The sequence below is a fragment of the Varroa destructor genome, unplaced genomic scaffold (assembly GCF_002443255.2).
Source record: "Varroa destructor unplaced genomic scaffold, Vdes_3.0 BEIS01000007.1, whole genome shotgun sequence".
Lineage (NCBI taxonomy): Eukaryota > Metazoa > Arthropoda > Arachnida > Mesostigmata > Varroidae > Varroa > Varroa destructor.
The window spans coordinates 23,692,516-23,714,875 of NW_019211460.1; the positions used below are offsets into that span (position 1 = coordinate 23,692,516).

General features: G+C 43.5%; 1 protein-coding gene across 19 annotated transcripts in view; it reads left to right on the forward strand.

Moving 5' to 3' along the window:
* cyst (rho guanine nucleotide exchange factor 18 cysts) overlaps positions 1–22,360 on the forward strand; it is a 223,300-nt gene that overhangs the window by 155,812 nt on the left and 45,128 nt on the right. For 13 of the 19 annotated variants that reach the window (XR_015316507.1, XM_086974227.1, XM_086974226.1 and 10 more), the window contains 6 exons: positions 481–1,027; positions 1,802–2,049; positions 3,046–3,363; positions 14,064–14,226; positions 15,940–16,200; positions 19,283–19,352. Coding sequence is in view for 18 of the 19 variants with exons in the window: in XM_086974227.1 (XP_086830353.1) it covers positions 481–1,027; positions 1,802–2,049; positions 3,046–3,363; positions 14,064–14,226; positions 15,940–16,200; positions 19,283–19,352 (1,607 nt within the window). In the remaining variant the exon portion in view is untranslated. The remainder of the gene's footprint in view (positions 1–480; positions 1,028–1,801; positions 2,050–3,045; positions 3,364–14,063; positions 14,227–15,939; positions 16,201–19,282; positions 19,353–22,360) is intronic. The other 6 variants (XM_086974224.1, XM_086974223.1, XM_086974225.1 and 3 more) reach the window with 6 other exon arrangements.

A 22,360-nucleotide genomic window follows, 5' to 3' on the forward strand; every position in this document is an offset into this window, starting at 1 on the left:
GAAAAGGAACAACTATTTATGGACAATCTGTCTCCCCTCGGGGGATTAAAGCGATCATCCTTTGAAAAGCATTACGTTGTTTTGAAGGCGATAAAATCCAAGGAGTCACCCTATTCACAATTGCTTAAATATTTGAAGTCGCAATATCGTCATTACAGATTCCGTATGATATATTTCTGGTCGACTTCATGTATAACCGTTATAATCTCAAATAACGAAGGCCCATAAATATTTCCCCTTTGTCCACTGACGAATACATTTTTATCTACTTAATGTTTATATAATTGATTGTTTTTTATCAGCCACTTGAGTAACTGTCACATGAATATAAAACTGTGTACGTTTATTAGTGGCATTAAACAGACATCAGAATCTTTTACGAGCCATGAGACAATCGAATATATTACGAGCTAAATATAGATTGAATATTTTTGAGATAGAGCTTAAATGATTGGTCGTGCTCTCGTGCGTGCTTCTCAGTGTAAGTCTGAATAGTTTAAAATCAGCCGGCGTATGCGACGGTGGGGGACCAGACAGCGCAAGTAATTCGAGTTCAGAACTTCACACCTCAAGCACCAATAAGGGGGCGCCTCCGACATCATCAGCGACCTCGGACAGCTCGACCACGGCGTCAGGCAATACTATTTCACTGCAGACAGATATCAGCCGAATATCGGCAGAGAACCAGACGACGGTCGGCGGATCGGCTGGGGTCAGCCGACTAGCCGTAGCAGCTCCGGGAGCGGGAAAGCCGCCCAGCGGGGCATTTTCATCGTCTCATTCAAACTTAACGACCACATCAAGCACTTATGCGGGGGGCGGCAGTACTCAGGCAGGTTCGCCGATTGTCTCCCAGAGCTCAGCAATCGGAATCCCAGCAGGTAACGTAACAGCTGGCATTGGAGGTTCGGATGCACTTCATCGGGGACAACTGCCGCCCTTACAATTACTGCCCTCTAGCGAGCACAACTACTCTATGCAACCCCCTCCTTCCCCGAGACAGCATAGGTCGGCGAGCAGTGGTGAGGTAAGTGTACGATAAAGCCACGCACCTATCGCTAGTCACAATTCATTAATAACACATGTATTGCGTACATGCATTCTAAACATTAAAGTATATAAATCGAAATAGAAAAGAGACCGCAAAAGCGTAAGCGTACGGACTGTTTATTCTGCCATCTCAATTATCTATTCATTGCCATGTACTGCAGAGCTCATTGAAGAACCAGAACGATCTCTAGTCAGTATGCAAATATGCCATATTGCTCATGGGCCAGCGTGTGCCTTGATATCGGGCTCGGCTGACATAGTGGGCCCGCCCTGGGTCGCTCTGTTGCAGCTTTGCAGCCGAACGATTATCAGAGCAAGCAAGCTGCGTATGGACACACGCGTATGCCTATGCGCACACAGAGTAAGTGGAACGCGTATCTTAAATATCTGAAAAGGCTGCAGCGGTAGCACCAGCAGAATCTGCTAGGCGTATTCGTTCTTCAAGTGGTCGCTTCGTCGCGGAAGCGCCCCCCGCTCAGTCCGCAGTGTCTACTATGATTGATGGCACAAGTTATCTGTTAGTGGACTGTTGGCCCGGTCGAAACACAGTTTAACGTTAGGTGACATGCCTTTTGGTCTTGGTAGACGTTTTCTTTGGGTTCGCCGGTCATTGGGCCCTCTACCGTTGATACTCATTCGACTACTGGTAAATGGGTTCCTTCGTCCTCGTTTTTGTCCATTTCTGCCTTTTCCGGTATCCGCATCGGGTATTGATACGTGTCTGCCGTTATTTGGGGCGAGTGCACTGCAGACCATGTTGCTCCTTCATCGCTGCCAGGAGGATATGCCGCAACAGTCAGCGCAGACCGGGGCGCTAGCAGCTCCGAGCAGTGGGGCTCAAAGTGGCGGACCCCCTCCAGTGCCGCCCAAGTTCGCGAAGCCTCTCCCACCTGGTGTATTGAGCAAGAAACTGCCGCCCCCATCGCTGCAGAAAAGCGTTTCTACACCTTCCATTGTTGTCGCTCAGGAGACCCTCTTGCAGCATTCTCAATCCGACAGGTAACGAAAAATTCGTAGTCCGAGTAGATTGTAGCAACGGAAAATAACAACAGCCGAATATAACCGTGGATAGAACCGCACATATGCAACCTACCTAACATCAGTAAATAACGTAAATCAGATGATATTTATTCGAAGAAGTTACCATTCCTTGCACATAGGTGTAAACTCTCTCTCTATATATATATAGAAAAAGCTAGAAAGACACTTCTCAATTTTTTAAAATTTTTAGCATGTCAAACTTTTGGATTGCTAATCATGTACATTGGTAAGATGCTAAATTGTTGTAATCTATTTTTATCAAGTAACTGTATTTAAATTAAGAAGACACTCTTCTTCCGCTTGATTAGCAATGAAACCAACGCAATATCTTCGATTTGATCTCTATAATATACTTGGTCGTTGTAGATGTAGGCATAGCCGCAACTCTACACTAACCTAAACCTTAATTTTTGATGACCCAGTGTATATGGCTGAGTGAGGCTATCTATATTATTATTTTCCCCTACCTGTCTTCTCTTTACTTTCGCTCTGCGCAGATCGCTTCGTTCTTCTGAAGTTCAAAACAATGAGTCCGTTTAATTTCTTTCTAGTGTTAGCGCAGACCATACAACCGCTAGACACTTTTCAGAGTTATTGATTCCTCTCATCTGCATGTTCTCTATCTTTCCTCGCTTCTACTCTCGTCTCCGTAATCCGCTCTACGTGCACGTCTACCTAATGCATACTTTTGCATCATAACGAATGTACGCAGTTGCGTCGTATATTGTAGTGTTTAACTCGTTATATTACATAGTGTGTCTGTACATATAGCTGTGACCCGATGCCAATGATCGTATTCTTCTTAGTATTATTATACTAGTGTAGTAGTGGTTTTTTTTCTGAGGTGTCGTAGTATCAGTGAGCTAACCTATCTAGGTAGACTGTATCTAGATAGACTGTATGGAAAGCATGAGGTCTGAGTTCAGTAGTGAAGTGGGTAAAGTGACGTGTCAGAAATGTCTACAGTAGCCGAGTGGAAGACCATGCGTCGCTGGTGCACCAGCTGAGCGTGGGCAATGGTAGCCGTTCCGCGGGGCAGCTCCCGCACACAGCTGCCGCAACTCAACCAGGGGCAGGTCCGACTGTAACAGCGGCTGGGCACCATCTGTCCCAGTTACCTCACCTGTCGCAGCCATCGGGCCGAACGGGGCCGCCTCACAAGAGTTCCTTGCTACACAACCAGAGATCAATAGTGTACCTTCTTGAAGAGGAAGACGAACAACCAGATACACCCCACGTTCAGGACTACGTCGCTATGGTCTGCCGATCGCAGTAAGTAATGAGCAAATAAATGAGCCAGAAACACAACCAAGCAAGTGACAATAACAACAACAACAACAACAACAACACAGAAGTAACAGGGCTGCAAAAAATGGGTGGTGCACTAACAAGCTACGAAATAGAAATGTTTGGTACGGCATCTAAATAAAGGCCGTAAGACTCTTATGGCTCGTTTCTAAGACTGAGTCGAAATACTTAGTTCTTACATGTGCTAGAAGTGTAAATTATACGACTGAGTAAACTAAAGATGTTCTGTCGACACTAATTCGGCTTTTGCTCAAAAACGTCTCTTATAGTTGAAATTTCGGTTATTCGATAGCCATATGTACCTATCCCAAAACATGCTTGTTAACGGCTTACATGGTATAGTCCATCATCTTGCTGGAAAACGTATGGCCTTCATTCATACAATGGACTATTGATAGTTGCAAAACAGTTTGAAGAACATGCAGATAAAACGTTTAGTATTGCATTAAAAACCATGACATGATGTCGCCCTAACAGGACACTCAGAACCCGAACGCTGGCTGGGAGTTTCCCGATATCCACAAGACCTAGCCAGGGATAATTTTTTCGGCTAATTTTTGCATAAATGACAAGTTAATTTTGGTCAATTTTCGAAAACGAAGTATAAAATAGAGACTCTAGGTCTTGTTAAGCCCAGTGGGCATTTGTGTGGCTTCCAATAATCCGTGGCGGCGTCGTGCGCTTACTTGTCATTTGACCATTGAAAATACACTTTTGGATGGCTGCAATTGACTTTTGAAGTTCGCGTACTGTTTAATTTTTCCTCTGCAGCCGTACACTCATTTGGGAAATGGTACAATGTCGATTTGGGCTGATCTAAGAAGTTTATAATTTCGGTCGGGGCTTGTTAACTGCGTAGGGATTTCATAATAATAGCTCCTCTTCGCTCACATTCCAAAAATGACACGTGTTAACTTTTGTCTGATACAAACAACTACAGATGACGCACGCCCGTTACTAGAAACAAACAGCCCGCCAAAGCCTGTCGTAATTCAGGTGTCGTGGTCTGTAAACATAAATACTTAACAGCAAGTTAAAATATCTGTTTAACTAAAAGCAAATTAGTGAACCAATGTAGCTTGGCTGGAAAGGCCTTTTTCTCTTGTTAAGGCTTGTAGCAATACAGCTAGCTTCATACAACGTCCTACAGATAGAACCAGGACAATTTATCATCCCAGCCCCTCGCTTGTCATGTTAGTACAATTAAGTAAATAATCGATCATTTTAGCTAGCCGGTAAATTTTGTGAAGACATGATAGATTAGGGCACATACACTACACTACAGATTAGTCATTCGTGAAGAGATAGAGCCAACAAATTTCGTACATTTTACATTTACTATTACAAGTACTCCTTTATTTTCACTCTTACATGACTAATGTTATCACCTACAAGAAGGCATGCGTGCTTCCCCGTCAAAAGCCTATCTTCCATAAAAAAAAAAATTTATCATCAAAACAGCGAATATCTTCTCTGAAGAGAAAAACCAACGTGTCAAGACACGCTCATAATCGATTTAGTATATGCGATGGTTTCTATACGGAACAGATAACCATTTCTATTGGTGCAGCAACGCGGAGATAAATAATGATAGTGAGGCACTATGCAATTACTTCACGCTGGCATCTTCGAACAGTCCGTATGGAATCCAGTATCAGATTTTACTATCCGATTAAACTGAGAAAGACCTTTCGACATTTCGATGATAAAATAACACTTTGGAAGCATGCAGCTTCCGTGTCAGCATAGAATCTAGTGTTTTTTTTTTTTCGGTGTTTAGTAAGCGGCTGTTGTCAAGTCTACAATGAAATTACGCTCTGGAAAATTATCAGCCATCACATTATTTCATTTAAAGCATTAGTTTTCCAAAAATCTGTTGTAGTTGGCCAGTTCCGAGCTGTTCACACGTCCATACTCTCGCAGCTCTGAGAATCGATGCTACACAGATATCAAGCATACAATAGCTCGGAACAAATACTCGGAATGCGCGCAACGTTTCAAATCGAACGTGATCCTGATTCGAGACTATCCCTGGGTACAGCGCAAGCGTCGTCACTGCAGTCAGATTTTAGGAGACTCAATTAATTTTCCCAGCCGTCCTTGTGCTCTAGTGTTTGCGAGGTAAATAACGATGTTAGGCCAACGCGGCGGCAGCGGTGAGCGTCTTCTGACAGTGCCGCATCGATGCTAGGTGACGTGCCAGGTAATGAAAGCAGGCAGCGGGAGGCCTGATTGCAACTTTGCTCTCCCTAACAATGTGCCGTGTCCGAACATGTTCGCACCGTGAATCCCGCTAAAAGCAGCAGCAGCAGCAGAACGTGTAAAAGAGTGAGGACCCCTCATTCTGTCTCTACTACAGTCAGCTTTGCTAAAACTGAAAAAAGCACAAGTTTACACACTAAGCGGTCCATTTCAAACGATGTGGAATCCACAGTCAAACAAACTGTTTCATTTCAATGGAAAGGGGAGATACCTGCACGATGGTGACTATACCATATAGATCATTGCTGTAAACATCTAATATATTAAGGCACAGTTAAATATAGTACAAAAAAATCAAATAGCCATGTAATTCTAGCTAGAATGCAGCCTATAGCCGCCTTAGGAGAGATACAGTTGATCTCGATTGAAACTGCAGTATCCCTATAGATACCACAAGATCAATATTATCGGTCAGATACGACGTCGTCAGGAAATGCTTAAGCGATTTCTCTGAACATTTCCGGTTCTACATAGTAGCGCATATTCGTGACAGTTTACGCAATCGGGCACCTTCTGAAGACGCTTTATCCGCTCTATGACGGTTTCAGTAGGCTTGAAAGGAACCGATGACCTAGCCACTTGGTGGCGCTAGGTCCATTCAGAGTGTAGCAGGACTGTGTCATGCCAGCCATGCTTTCTCACTCCTGCGTGGAGCGGGTTCCTACTTCTCTGAGCTATTGTCGTTGGCGGTCCTTGTGTGCTGCTTGCAATAAAAATAGACGCGTCGGCAAAATTTTTCCGCGAAGATCGTGACATAAGAAAGGGCCCTACTACCGATGTTTGACCCCAAAGGGCATTAAGCTAGCCAGAGTTTCAATGCTCCGATCTCTTGACAGTTCTTGGTTGGCCGGTCCACCGTTGGCCGTCATTCAGTCTCTCGTTTTCGTGCATCTTGATCAGGTAATACCGCTTGCTACTGCTGCTACCGCCCCTTAGCTAGCCAGAGCTAGGTAACGTATGCGATTTTCTCGGGATCCAAGTCCGATACGGCAATCTCAACCAGGAAACGCCTCAAAAGCTAGATGGTCACGAATGGGGCGGTTATGGCCGTGTTGATGGTGGCATTTCCGTTTCCTGTACAGCCTGCTGCCAGTATCCAATACTAAGGCGGTGCAAAAATATCCTCCTTATTTAAACCAGAAACGAACGCTTATTTATTTTAAGTTATTGCCATTGTTAGTAGGTTGTTCATCAACTTTTATTGGTTGACTCTTTTGGCGTGTGCAGAAATATCGGTGAAATTTAAAGGTTTCAGTCAATTTCGTACTATGCGGCGTTAACCGATGGAATCAATGGAGGAGACACTTGTCTAATTTTGTTCCTGGACCTTATGGATTTGATCTGTACAGGAGCACAAGCTGCAGTCATGTTTGCATCCGTCTTCTTGCATCCTCTGTTTCCCCATATTTGTATTTTTCACTGCAAGCCGTAACCGGAGAAAAGACTAATGTTTTCCCTTTTTCCTGCATTTCCTCCGCATCTTAGTCAATTCGGTTTGATACACGGTTGGTTGATTCAATTTGCGTTCCAGCTTTTTTCTCGCGTACCCATCAACTAGCGAACTCTGTCGGAGAATTCAAAGCTTTTTTGTGATGCCAACCAGGTAATTGCCCAGACGCTTGCCTCTGTCGTCACCTTAACCCGTATGTAAGCTAAGAAGCTTAGTTTAACTTAATTTATCTCATGCTGAGCCTCTACCACAATTCCTTGAAAGCGCGCCGCTGCCCGTTTCATGACCATCTCCAAAATCATTAGGGATTAACTCAAAAGGATTAGCTAGCCAGGGACGAGTTGTAAAGGTATAAGCATGTCGAGAAGTAACTGCAAACATAAGGTGCTGCTTGCGAGGTGCGATACTTCTTTACCGTATACCTCTACACGTGCAAGGTGCAAAAGAAGTGGCCCAGTTTAAGGGGTTTGTTTTTAAATTAATGGGTATTTACAGCAAGTGCTTTAAAATCATCCACTCTAATATAAGCGGATAATGGGATTATCTTTGAAAATACTTAAGGCGCTGTAGTTTTAAAATAGTCTGTTATCGTAGTCTTCTGTGGTATGTTGGAACACGTTCGGAATCGTAAATTGAATATGTAGTCCATTGTACGGGAAATAGCCGTCGAATTTAATATAATAACGTAGAACGTAAGCAAACGCAGTAACACAAGTATATGCTGGCAGTCATTAGTTTTGGGACCTAAGCCTTAATATTGATTATGGCTTTGGCTGGCCGATACTTGCGACTTCAGCCTCTTTTCTGCTTCGTTCAAGCTCCTCGAACAACTCTACCACTGCTGTCGCCCAGTCTTCTGCTAGTCATTGGTCTTTTCGTATATTTGTCCTACAGGTGAGACAAAGGTTCTACGGGTCAAGTGGCTAGCTGCAGCTCCCGAACCGCTTAAACAGTTTTGGCATTTGTTTGGTACGCTACTCCCTTGAGTAGCGTACACGCGCCTGCGAGCCCCGACGTGGGCGGGCTCTTAGAAAAGCGGTGGGAGGTCTGCCGTTGGTTAGCCTGACTTTCTCCATAGCTAGCAGGTCTTGGATAGCGTCAAACCTTCAATCCTCGGCTTCCAGGTGCCGACTAAGGCAAAGACGCTAGAGATATGAAAAAAAAGTAGCGGTGGTAAACGTTTCTTCAATTTTCCATCGGACATTTTCAGTAGAATCGAGGAAGGTAAGAAAGAAAGTGCGCTTTCACATGGATATAGTATATCCGCCGCCGGCCCGCGTCTGACTGGTCAGCAATGAGGTATTCGAACGGCCACTCGCTGGAGGACTGGGTCAGGATTATTTGAACAAGTAACAAATGACACGGCTCCTGCAGGTCGTATTCTATAACGCATGGTGTACAGTATAATATGCTGCTATTGAGCGCTGTACACCATACTGAGTAAATACAGCGCCGTGGTGATATACAAAGCTTTTTCGTCGAGTGGGACGCCCTCTTGTTGTTGATGCAGTGGCTTTTTTCTATCTGTTCAATGCGAGTAGCTTTTTTCTGCTTGGGTCACGCGTCCCGCCTCACTTCTGGATCCCCGATTTTACGTTAGCAAAATGTACTCTGTGGTAACTAATTATTGAAAACGCTGGTAAGCAAGAAAAGTGGACGGACTGGCCGGCAAGTTCGCTTGACGATGCAGCGTCTTAGGGGATTCGGTGTTTGCATCAGCAGCAATAGCAGCAGAGGCAGAAGCGAAACTTACGTTTTGAATCGTCCACCTATTAATGCAGACACAACGCTCAAATTAAACATTTCAACGCTTGCCGGGCGTTACAGGACGCGCATAAGTCGTTTGTATCTATTTGACCAGCTGCACACTATGGACGTGAATATAGTGTGGTTGTTTATGGCATTTCATAAGACCGCGGCATCAGACGGCTGTAACGCGTGGAAGGACGAGTGACATCCGTGATGATTAACAGACTCTGCGATTATACGACTCAAATTCTACTTGGCTTTATTGCTCGCAGGCTTAGAACCTACTGAGGAGTCGAAGGCTTTGGGAGACCAAACCTTTGGAACGACTAGCTCCGTCGGACCACACGAGGGATTTGAAGTTAAATTTGGGAGGCACACATTACGTTCAACAAGTAAAACACCCACTAAAGCTTCAGTAGTCCAAGAGAACCATTTGTGCTTATCCTGAGCTATACAGGCAAGCTTTTATTTGCCAAGTTTCTGAAGTAATGAATTTTCAAGTTTGTTGAAATGCTCTACAACTAATACCAGATGCGCGGCAGAATCTACATATGGTACTGACTTTTCAAGAAGACTCATAACATATGTATCTAGTGTGGTCTTGAACTACGACTCTGAAAGGCATTGTTCACAACGGATTGCAGTAGGCAGACACGGACCTGCAATACCGCTTGGATTAGCTGAAACAAACCGCCTCACTCAAAGAGCAACGGTCATGCAATAGAATGTTAGATTCACTGTCATGTATCGAATGTTCGTTTTCAACTAATCACACGAGATTACCTTAAAAAAAACGTATAAATTATATGTGTTATTCATCGATTGTCGAACATCGATGCCATACGGAACCTCTCGATCTTATTGTTCGATTAACCCTCACATAACATGGAAGACATCTAGCCAGTTCGTAGTTTCGCGCTGTTAGGTAAATACTGTACTGTGTATAGGTTAAATGTAGGTTGGGCATGCGACAAGGTCCGGGTGGATGATTTTTCCCCTTCTAACTCCATTGCTAATGCTCTCCCCTTGCTCGTTTTCCTTTTGGCGATTGCCACTGACTGAGTGAAAAAGCCTAGGGTAAGTTTAGTGAGCCTAACTCACTCGTGTCAGGTCTTTTGTTTGTTAATTTTTACTCGCCGGCTGAACCCACTATCGAGCAAGCCGAAAGTTGACAACCGGTCTAAGCTAAATCACTTTTATCTCGCTAGCTGACTGCAAGCAGCGTGACCAATCCGTCGCCACTTGTTTATATTACCTGCTCGTCAATTAAGAGCTAGGAACTGCAATGTATGTATGCATACGTTATTATATTGACGAAACTTTAGGCGGAGCACAGGGTCATATCTCTTGTCTTCTACGGATCACCTCCTCCTTCTATCTGCCTTTCAAGTTAGTCTCCTGCTGTCAGCGAGCCGCTCCATTGAGAATTCGCTTCGAACACTTAACCTCAAATCTGTCCATTGAGGCGAATTGCTCAAGGCTGAGGTGCACGCCTATGAGAAGCTTGTTGGCAGCGCACGGCCAAGACAGTGCAAAGTAGAAAAGAGCGAGTAACCGTTAAGCTTTCTCCACCAGGCGGCGGAGTGCACGATGGTAGTAGTAGTAGTAGCACCAGCACCAGCGGAGGCATAGTCGACCAGGGCTTGGCTGTACCGTTGGTAATTGTTGCTGTTGCACCTGACTTTGCTATACGGTGATTGCGGTGGCAACGAAGGCGAAGCTAGCGGTTCTTTGGGGGTGCGCCAACGAGCGACTGAATCAATGTGCAAGTGCATATGTGGGAAAAGTTGTGGGGTTTCGATTCAAATAGGTAGAACCAACAGCAGGACGAACTACGAAAAGATAGCCTCGAGATCGGATCTGCGATGCTGCGGGTTGCGTTTGCGATTATGCTTGGATAGTGTTGCGACCGACTCGCGGCCTGCCCGTTAGTTGCCACAGAAAAGAAAGACTTCAACCGAAGGAGATCGCAGAATAAAATGACGGCCACTTATGCAATAATGCTACTATTGCTTTTCTGGTATGTAGAAAGAAAGTGAACATATGCAGTTGGCGTGTTTTAAGTAACGCCCGATGAGGCCACCGTTGCAAAAGCAGGTCCATCTGTGCGTGGGCGTGCTGCTTCGATGGGATGAAGAAAGGATCGTTTTCCGCCTTTTGGACGACAAAGAAGTCAAGGCGCGCCGAGCAGGCCGGGATCCAGGCAGCCAAAGTGCAAAGCAAAAAGCTCCAGCTAGAATAAGTAAAAGCTGGTGGCTTGTTCAAGGCCTTATTGGCCAAAAAAGGCAGAAGCCTTGGTTCCCCGTTTTCTTTGAAGTGCCTCCTTCTCCTTGTCCCCCTTTCGTTTTCGATCTCCATTCGCCATTCGTCTCGTCTAGCCTTTTTTGCAAGGACAAGCGTAGCGGTGCGGGGGGCAGTTTCCACAGCTGTGAAGCCGCTGTTTCATAATTCCCAACCTCCTTTGGTGGGAGAGTAAAGAGGGGCTTGAAAGCCCCTAGCAACAAACGCCGTTCAACATAGGAATGCAAAAATACTAAAGAAATAACGAAGTACAATCAGGTGCAGCGGCGATGTCAATAACATCAGTACCAGCGCAGAAAAGGCGAGAATTAGGTTGGCCTACACTAACCCAAGAGGTCACGTAAGTCAATCTTGTGCCAGTCGTAGAGAAATGTCCAAACGTACCACCGAAGTGTCAAATTGCAGTGTGACGACCCCAAACGCCCCACCCCAAACCTCCCGACTCATTTCTACACACATGAGCGCCGAACGCCCTGGCAATTTTCTATTGGAATATGACCAACGTCAAGTGATAGATCTGAACGGAGCTAGAAAGAAACCATCGATTTCTTAGCAGTAACTAACAAATTAATGGAAATCTCTTTAGCCCTGTAAGTCGCAGAAAAATAATTTTTACTTCTAGGTTTTCAGGAAGTATGTAAAAAGTGTATAATCTGCTTTAGTAAGTGTTAGAATTAGATGAGAACAAATTAGCGAGAAACCACAGAAGAACACAACAAAAATTGCGTTGGCATGTGTTAGCTCATTGTATTCAGCAGTTGAGTGTGCAAACACTTCTAAGTGTCTGGAAGCACATACACAAACATGCCTATATAAACATAAATACCACACACACATACATAAACACCTATAACATATACTGTGTACAGGTTTGCAGAAAAGTAGCATTTGCCAACTAACATCGGAGGTACAGGCCAACAATTTAGGATGGAAGTAGATGCGTTTCACGGATGAAGTGGTGACTGTTACTGCTTCCGCTCCGCTTCAAGCTTCCTCAGCTGAACAAGTACAAATCCGCTTCTAATATCCAAATTGACACCCTCTTGTTTTTGTCAATATTAACACTATTAGAGCAGATTCATCATAGCTATTCTTCTACGTGCTATTTTCGGTCTAAGTCATCGACAATCACTGACCTAGGCTCGGCATGGTAAATGGTAAATACTACATGGCTATTACTGTTTGTCTGCACTATCCTCTCGTAGTTCGATGTATGTATGTACCTGCCTATGAATTACATTTGTGTCGTAGGTAGTCTTACCATGTTTTTGCACGTCTGTCATATTTCCTATTCAGGTTTAATTTTCTGACCAAAAAAGTAAATAGTTATATTTGTTGCACGAATTTTACTGGATCGTTTTCATTCCCCCCGTGGTCCCCCTACAATGACACTCAATACCCGGTTCTTTAAACATATCGCATTCTGCTGCCATGATCATCGCTAGGCCTCTATGTAGATTAGGCCATGCAGGCGCCTAATATTAGAAGAGCGAATATATAGCATGGACAACAGTTGCGACGTACGATGTCCTGTTAAACATTAAGTGTATGGCGTGTTTCTTTAATGCATAGCTAATCAAGCGAAATAATAAATGGAATAATTAATGATAACATTTAAAATACGACATTTTTTTTTCAAATTTGATAATTGCTACACGTATTAATTATCCAGTTAACAGTAATTTGACAACTCGGCATTGAAATTTACAGACTGTGCGTTACAGTTCTCTAACTTCTACATGCTTGAACATGTTAGAATAATGCCGACATGCTAGCTTTGTCATCACGGTGTTCGGCATAAACTTAGTCGAAGAATGAGTATCATCTATTTACACATATGTTAAATTTTTTTATCTATAAACTGATAGAGGTTACGTCACTGCTTTACTGGCAACACAATTCATCAATCGTTAGGATCTGTTCGACGTGATGGCTTCCCACAACCTCACTGCATTTTAATTAGGTACAGATAGGTACGCCACAATACAGGTCGTCCGCTAGTTTAGAGGCCTTTCAGCATGGCAGTTTGGGAAGCAGCTGCACTATAGCGTGCTCTATTTACTTACTCATCGAGTATATACCAACGTTTCCAAAACTCGTGTTGTTGGAGCATTGATATCTCTATGACCCGATGGTTTGTCCGCCTAGTAAACGATTTGATGATCTTATGTTTTCGTAGACGCTTCGGATTTCGGCAATCAATGTGTGTCTGAAACGAAATTTTGGAAAAAAATTTGGAAAAAAAAGCATGAGCGTATACGAACGCCAACACGATTAAACCGCTTACCTCACCCCCAATGACCTAGTGGAACTGGGTTATGATATGCGCTTCATAAAAGTAGTAGCGCTGTTCGGCCAGCGTCGCTCAACGACCCGATACGAGACACCATGCTTACATTATATGTTGCGCGAATACGTGATAAAAATGTATAATATACTGTGAAAGGTAAAATTGATGTTAAATGTCCGAAGTTGACAACGAGCACCACGTGAGAACTGAATGTATGAAGTTTATTCTTCCAGTTCAATCTTCATTATTGATTTATATCTACAGCATGCGAAAAATACTCTGCGATAGCATTTATCAAGCTCGGAAAGCTAGATGTATCTTCTTTTTTGTAAATAAAAATCTCTAATTATGTTCGTTGTATATATATAACAATTTCAAATGTCGATATACTCCAATCGATTTATATTGGTGAACTTAAATTAACATCGAGCTGACAGAATCTAATCTAATACTACTCACGAACGCTTTCTTCCCTTGCACTTGCTCTGTGGCTATCGTCTTCACGGTTACTGCGCGGCATCTTCGCCGACCTTCTTCACTCGGTCCCCTGCTCTCATGACTGCTATTTACGCCGCTGTTGCTGTCGCCATTTCGCCTTCTACTGTCATGTAGAAGCGCCACTGGACGGCCGGTGGCAGCCGCGGGGCTCCTGAACAGCCACGGGAGCCATGGAGGGCTGGGGGGCAACGTCGCTTCAGCCGCCGACTCCGACGATGAGAAGTTCATCGGGAAAAGAACCAAGAAAAGGGGAAGTCTTTTCTTCAGGAAGAAAAAGGTAAGCAAAAACGCTTCGACCGCGTCGCAAGGCGCTCTTAAGGAGACAGCCACACGAGCTCACACAGCTCTTGCCCTGTCCAGGCAACTCAAATGCATCACCGACTACACCACGTCGCGTACTCCCCCTCCCTCCCCCCGATCGTAGCTATCCATTAAAGCTTCAAAATACATCGTTTTCCTTTTCGTTATTCGATCCATTGATGACTACGGAGGCGACGAAAGCCACCATTCTGTGCAGGTACTTGTACAGCGTACCTGGGATTTAAAGTTGACCAGGCCTTCGACCAGGAAGGGCGGCATGTGACGGTTCAAGTTATCCATTGGAAACAGAATGCAATCTAAACGTTCGCTTACCACATTTCTGGCTTTACAGTATCGTTAGGGCCTCGTAATAGGGAACTAAACGATGGGCCATGATGACGCCATCGAAATACTGCTACTTATATATCATTAAGGAATATTTATTTGTGCAAGGAATAACATTGTGAAGTTGTTCGATAAGTCTGTTGTGAAAATGCAGGGAAGGGAAAAATCGATTATATACAAGCAGGTTTAAATGTTGTTTTAGCATTAACCGTTTTATGTTCTATCTATAGATAATCAAACTAAATTAACCGATTAATAGAAATGAAGTGTTTAATTGTTCAATTCGTTCAGCTAAACATTCGAGATCTAATAATAAAGCCTTAATAAATAAACCTAGGAGGACTGTGCTAGCCTATATGCCTAATAATGGAGAAAATTTTCACACGGCAACAATATTTCAAAGCTTACTACCTAAGAATGTTCTCAGACCAGGCGTCAATAGGGGAAGCTGGGACCTGGTTCGTTTGTGGAACGGTAAGGATTATCATTGGCAACTTGAATAGATACGATTGCCGATCACGTTGCGTGGGGGCGAAGAACGCGAACGGGCCCGGTAACGCGTCTGTCACTCACTGCATATGAAGGAAGGGTCATTTGATTTCAAACGAGAACTACCGAAGTCCGTTATTCAGAATATCTAGTAAGCATTATGGTTTTTCTTGAGTATCGGAAAATACGTTTTTATAGTCCTAGCTAAATATGCCCAGAACAGGCCTTACTGAAGGCGAAACTCCACACATTACCCTAAATGCTCACAAATAATGTATCTACTCTACATTTCGTTTCGCCTGCACGAGTGAAGCCCATTTTTTCGTTCTATTCGTTCATAAAAACTAAGTGTCATTTAATTTAATCTATACCACTTACAAAGGAATATGTACGCGCAAAGACAGCACATTTTTGGGAGCAGGAGTTCAACCTCAGATCGTTCTCTTCTTTAGATTGCAGCTTCCTAACTTACGTTTTCAATAAGACACGGATGCATTTAGCATGTCATGCTAGTGGCGAATGACTATAGCAAATATAGGTTTTCTGTTTTGGACTGGGTCGAGAATTACTTGCACAGACCAAACGGCGTAGATGTTGATTGCATTGAGATGTGCGTCTTTCTCAGAATTGTCAGTCGAGCGAGTTGCACTTCATTGCTCACAATGATTCCACCATAGATTATTCGATCAGGACCGACTTAACCCATTTAGATAGGATAAGGAAAAGAAAAACAGTTTCTTGGCCGCCCACAAATGCTTCAAAACAAGCATAAAATATGGCATTTCAACTATTCTAGCAATATACAGAATATATAGAGCGACTGTCGCAAGGCCCAGATGAAAGGCAACGTTTGCAGGTGGCACCAAAGGACCCGAGTAAGGCCGGATCGCCCTCTTCTCAGGGAGGCACCCCTTCACCACCTCCGGGCAGGCCCATCGGCCACCAGTTTGTGGCCATTTCGTACAGCATTGGTTCAGTTCAGTGTCACGTGTGCTTCAAGTCGCTCGACAATCGACCCGCTCTACGATGTGAAATCTGTAACGTTGCTGTGCATGATGTACATTCGTGCCGTGACCAGATCGCCGACTGCACTAAGTTCAAGACATTGCTGAACAAGGTTGGTTGGTTGGTCAGGGCATGAGACAACAGAGAGTGAAAAAAACAAGCTCAAAACAACCTAGACAAGCTGGAGAACTATGGATTCGTGTGGATGGATGTGAGAGCGCAAAAAGACCAAAACCCAATCATCCCAAATTGACCAAAATTATTTCTGTTGGCTGACTGTTGGTCTGAGTGGATGATGACTGGTGAACATGAAATCGGAAGAGAACGATGTCTGATGGAAAAACAGCAAGAGTCAAATATGACTCATTTAAACTGCGAGTCTACCTGCCCGCTGATCTCACTGACTGTTTCCGTTCTAGGCTGCATTAACATAACCATCCAACTATCTCGGACAATTGCTGTCCTTAGTAGAATGATTGCTACCGTAGCTACCTTTTCTATCGCCGTCAAATCTATTGTTGAAGCCCTTGCCTCAAAAGCCCAATATTGTTTCCCGCTATATTCATCTAGACAGTACTGCTAATCAACTAATTCATTCCGTCCGGGCAGACTACGCTTAACTTCCCTTTTCTTTCCTGATCATTTTAGTACCTACCTGCTGAACACCTGCCCTAGCTTAAACCTGTCAGATCAACTAACCTCGTTGACCTTCTTATTTATTGTTAACTTGAATTGAACGATCGTTCGGAATTATTTTTGCTACAACCTGAGTTTTTCTCCAATTATATATATATATATATATATATATATATATATATATATATACTGCAATGTCCGCGTATGACTTAGTTAAATAAGTGCTCTTGTAAATAAAAAAAAAATGACCAGACGAGGTGGAGAATAGTACTTCAGAAGCATCATTATGTATTCATTTACTAAATGTCTAGTAAGTGCTACTGCTATCTAATTATTAGACATTTTTTTTTTTAAGTATATTTAGACGGCACGCTCGCTCACGAAACTTCTGGGCCTGTCTTTCAAGTTCTGCGTTTATTACGGAGTCAGAAAATGGCCGCTTCTTGACTGTACCGTTATTTTGTGTATCGGTTGTTAACTTGTGCGAACTTATGGTATATCTTGGCATTTTCAATTATACATACAGGATCCTTTATGCTTCAGCGTAAATTTATACATAAATTGAAACAGGGTCAACCGTTCTCAATTTCGTATACCCTAGCGTAATATTTTGCTCTTTCATATGCCTTTTGTGAAGTCTAGTTAAATTTACAATATGAAGATACTTAAAACCACTGTGCAGCTACGAAGACATGCGTATTGATAATGGCCAAGCGCTTGATTTCCAATGTCTAATCATCCAATACATTCAATTTGCCCGCTTCATGGAAAGCTGCTCGAGCGAAAAGAAAATGCTACAAGGTTATCATATATATATATATATATATATATAGATCCCTAGACGATATACCAACATATCTACCTAAATAAGGTTTAATTAGTATTATTGATACGTGTTCCTCCAAATCAATCTCTCTTCATCTAACTTCCATTTGACAGCAGTCCACGATCAAATGATGCCACACTATGCGCGATCTTTGATACCATTGACGAATTCCAATCGCAAAACTTTTCCATTATATCCATCTATATCTGTCCATATTAGACCCTATCAGTGCAGTAGGATTGAGCAGCAGGTAGTCTTGAAGCGACACGAGAGGACCTGAATATGGATTCGTTTGCAGGACTGAGTTGTCGAAATGGTTTCAATAACAATATGGCCACAGCGGAAGTCAGTTGTCGCTGATCGACTTTTGGCTTATTGCCTTCGGCCGGTCCGTGGTTTATACTGTCAACTCTGCGATCGGCCTATAATCACGTCGGGTTTGCCATCATATTGTGTATGTTCGCGACGAAGCGCACTATCCGCATCAACATAAACTGTAGTACCAGAGAGACAATTGTGCGCGGCATTGAGGCAACTGTTGAGGGAAACTATGCCGCCTCTTACCTACTAAAAGAAGCATTAGCTACGCCACCGTCTCCACTGTTGCCAGCAGCAGCGGTAGCCTTCTAGCCGGCGCTGGTATTATACATGTGACGACAACTGCCGAACGCACCCAGCAACATCTCGTTTGCCCTTGTCGCCGTGTCAACGTTTGTTGACGGCTCTAGTAGTTTAGGCACGTTGAGTCCTCCCGCATAGCCTAGAGGGAGCAAATTAATCGACGGACGCTATCCGCGGATTTTAGGCGACGGCCTACATTACTGCACATGATAACTTTAGATTCTGTGGACCAGTCAATGAGTAGCCATGGCGATAAAGTACTTCCCTATGAAGTCTTCGTTTCAAAATGAAACTGCAAATTTACGCTTGCTTTTCTAGCCGCACCTGTGTCTATTCGTGCTTTAACGACGTCAATGGATTTAGCTTCATGTGACGCGTAATCATGCGCAGAAGTTTTTTGACTGGATAACAGTGACTGAGATTAACAGCAAGAGATTAGAAAGTCCAGTTGGAAGCAATACGCCATTTTTCAACTTGGAGATCCGATTTCACTTATTGATTATTATATTACACAGATATTTCGTGTAGCGTTAAGTACAGAATACCAACGGGAACCAGACAGGCGTGCGGGGACTGTCTGGGCTCGTTCTGAACCGTGTGCGTAAGTTGCGCCGGCAGCGAAGCACAGTTTGTTTGTATATCCTCGCTGTTAAACCAAGCAGATCACGTTTGCTTAACTTCCCTAATCATGAAATCATTTCGGAAGACTGTGCATTATTATAGGCAGGAATAGAGGCGCGCCCTAGCTCACAGTATGTGCATGCAATTAGTGTGTAATGTAAAATGCAAAAGCTACAACAAACATAACCGAAATAAACTTGCTACTTGTTCCCTTACCCCCTTTCCCTTCCTTCCCCCCGCGCCCCCCCAAAAGATAATTTCTGCAGAAAAATACGTACTGTGTAGTAGAAAGAGAGGTATGGTTGTGTTCAGTGACCGTCGACGGCACACGTTAAGTCGATACGGGGTTGGGGCCATGAGTGACCATCGTGTCTATCGAGTGCACGACGGAATGCTTTCAATTGTCCACGCGCAGTTGGATTTACATCGCCCCTGACACCATCCGTTATCAGAACTATCTCCGCTGATGATATCTGATTCCATATTCCAGAGTATGCTGATCAACAAGTCAGCCAGTCAGCTCGCCGTCAAAGAAAGATCTTCCGCTAATCTCGCTTCAGGTAGGTGCCACATCGGTTATCATATCAGTTCCAACTTTATTAATAGTTACTAACAACAGCAGTGGTAGTAGATGTATACACAAGCTGATGTAGAGCTTGTGAGTTTACCAATGACTGACTGACTATAACTGTTGAGAGCAACATACGCAGCAGTAGCAGCAACAACGACGAAAACGTTGCGACGTGAGAATAGCATATTTTATCAACGTTTTTGTGGCTCTTGTGAAGAGCATTAGTGTTCTTCTTCTAGAAGATCGGCGGGAGAGGCTCACAAAGAGATCTGTTTGGGGTCGATATAGGAGAGATCAAGGCAGGCAGGTGGGCAATATAACTTCAATTCAGTAACTACAAGCCCTATAGCATTATACGATTGTGACGGCATCGAACACGTGTAGGCAAAGAGTTTAGGTATATGCCAGGATGGCAACAGGCGTCAGACATTAAATCAGCTGTTTTATGCCGCTGTCAGCATTCTTTCATTACTGGGGTTATCTCAGTGTTACTACCGTGATCCGATTTGTTGATTTAACAGGTATTCCATTCGAAAACCCTATGGGTGAGTAGCGATGCCTCAGAGAGAATGAGTACGAGCAGACCACCAAATGTGTGCATATAAAATGTACGAGTTATCTATTTGTGTCCACTTGTCCGCTCAGAAACGCCTGTCAAAGGCACTTCTGAGCTAGGAAGGCGCGTACGATTCTCACGCAGTCACACTGAGACCGCAATAGATGTTAAAAATATAACGCGTTACGTCCATATACGGCTATATATATTGTTATGGGTCGGCTCAATTTGCATTTTTTTTTCTTTATAAACGATATAAGCACGTATTTGATTCTGTCGCAAAAGATCCAGGATAATTAAACTCCAGCCCTAACTTCAACCGTTAGTTACTGGAAAGAAAGTTAACATGCATGTTTTCAGTACTCGCTGCAATTTCACTTGATGTCTTAGGCCAAAGTGACAACGCCGCCGCCGACGTCGCGCACGTAGCGAGGCTTTTGAGCTGTTCTAGCATACGGGACAAACAAATACAATAAACTTCTAGAGTACGCACAACATTTGTTTCAAAGCGTTCCACCCACCCTGTTGAAAACAAGTGTAATTTTCTATTTGTTAAAAGGAAGGTTCGTTCAAGGGGCAAGGCAATTCGTCATTATAGCCAAATCAGACGGTTAAGTTCTTCTGTATCAGAGTGTTTAAAAGGAGTTTCGGTCTAGCGCTTCACGTACTTCAATATTCAACATACAACCAATTACCGAACTGTGAATATTGAATCACTTTACATGAGCAGTTTAATTGACAGCGTAATCAGCCGTTTATGATGAACAAACAGAGCGGCCTATGCGATATTATATCGCGCCGTCGTTCTTGTTTTGTTTCTTTTTATTCGTCTAACAAACGACGTGAATGATAGTTAAATCTCATAGAATCTAGTATTAGGATCCAGGTTATCCTTATTTGGTGGAATTGCGTCGTATAGGCAGGTCCAGTGCTGCCGGTCAACGAGGGGCAAACAACAGAGCGTTCCGAAGATAGCATTACCCAAGTTCGGTAGACGTTTTCCTCTTTCGATTGGTTAGCGTAAGCCTCATAATGACTTGAGCGATTGTAAAAGTCCACGATTTCATGTTCAACTAACGAGCGAATTAATTATACATAAGCTTCATTAACAGACGTCTAGTAATAGGAGACGATAAACACCTTAGAGGACGAAGGTTGTCATGGATGCCCCACCAACGACCCGATGAAATCAAGCCTACGTAGCGATTACGATTGTTCAATTAGCTTGCGATGAAACGGCAGAGATCACCTGTGTAGTGCTTGCCCACTTGGCATCTTTCAAGTACGGCAACTAAGCCCACAAAAGTTCAATCCTTTCTTCCGAGATGGAAAAATGCCGTCGAAAATGAAAGAAACAGACGGACAGCCACACCGAGAGAAGCGGAAAGGATGCGAGAGGGTGGAGCTTCGTCTGATCGCCAACTGCAACCTCATATTAGAGAATCACACTACTGCACAGATGGGCACAGAAAGCTCTATCATATTTCTACGATCGGCTACGCAGTTGAGAGATCTCATTTCCAACGAGTATGGTGCTGCTACTATTGCCACAGATTCATTGGATCTAGGAAACACTTATTGTTAAAAGCTGCTCGAGCGGCCATCCTATATATGGCCTCGTGTAAGTTTTGTTACGTCCACGCAAGACAGTAGAGAGCTCGGCAATAGTCGATGAAAGCCATAGGATCGGCGAGCGTCTTGTCCATCCATCAATTTCAACTAGAGTGCAGTTAGTTACTGGCTACAAGATGTGGTTGACTCAAGCATTGGCCGCCTGCTAACCTTCGATCCTTGTGGCGATCTAGTGGCGATCAGCCAATAGCAACCGTGTCAATACGACTAAACGTTATAGAAGTGTCCGAGAAATCACAACACAGATCGAGTTCTGTAACAACGCCACTTATTTCAGGTGCTTTCCCAACTAATTAAGTAGGGGGAGTAAGGGCGTTCATCATCATAACTAGATAAAATAGATAAACCAACTAATCGAAAGCTTAAACGGTCTTTTCATTCATATATATATATATATATAGTTTGGTATCTTGATCACAGGTTCTCGGCGTTTGATTAAGGGTGAGATACTTTACACCTTCTATGTTCTCAGCGTGAACATCGTTTTGCCATTATAGATAGTATATTGAGAGTCATTCCCACAAGTAAAATTACCCATAGCAGAGAAGCTGAGTTAGCTTGAGCACATTGTTCTACGATTAAACAAGGCTCTTTCGAGTAGCAACGTGTTAACGCCATCATGTTGCTGGATTATGCAGGATGTTACCGCTGTCACGAAATGCTTGCAGTCAATTGTTTCTCATTATTACCCTTAAAAAATCACGTACAGAACAATATAACAACTCTTCGTCGATATCGAAATACTTCGCGAAATGCCAGGCGCAGTGAGTCGTCGTCTCTGACGACCTCACTTGTTCGCGTGTACAGTT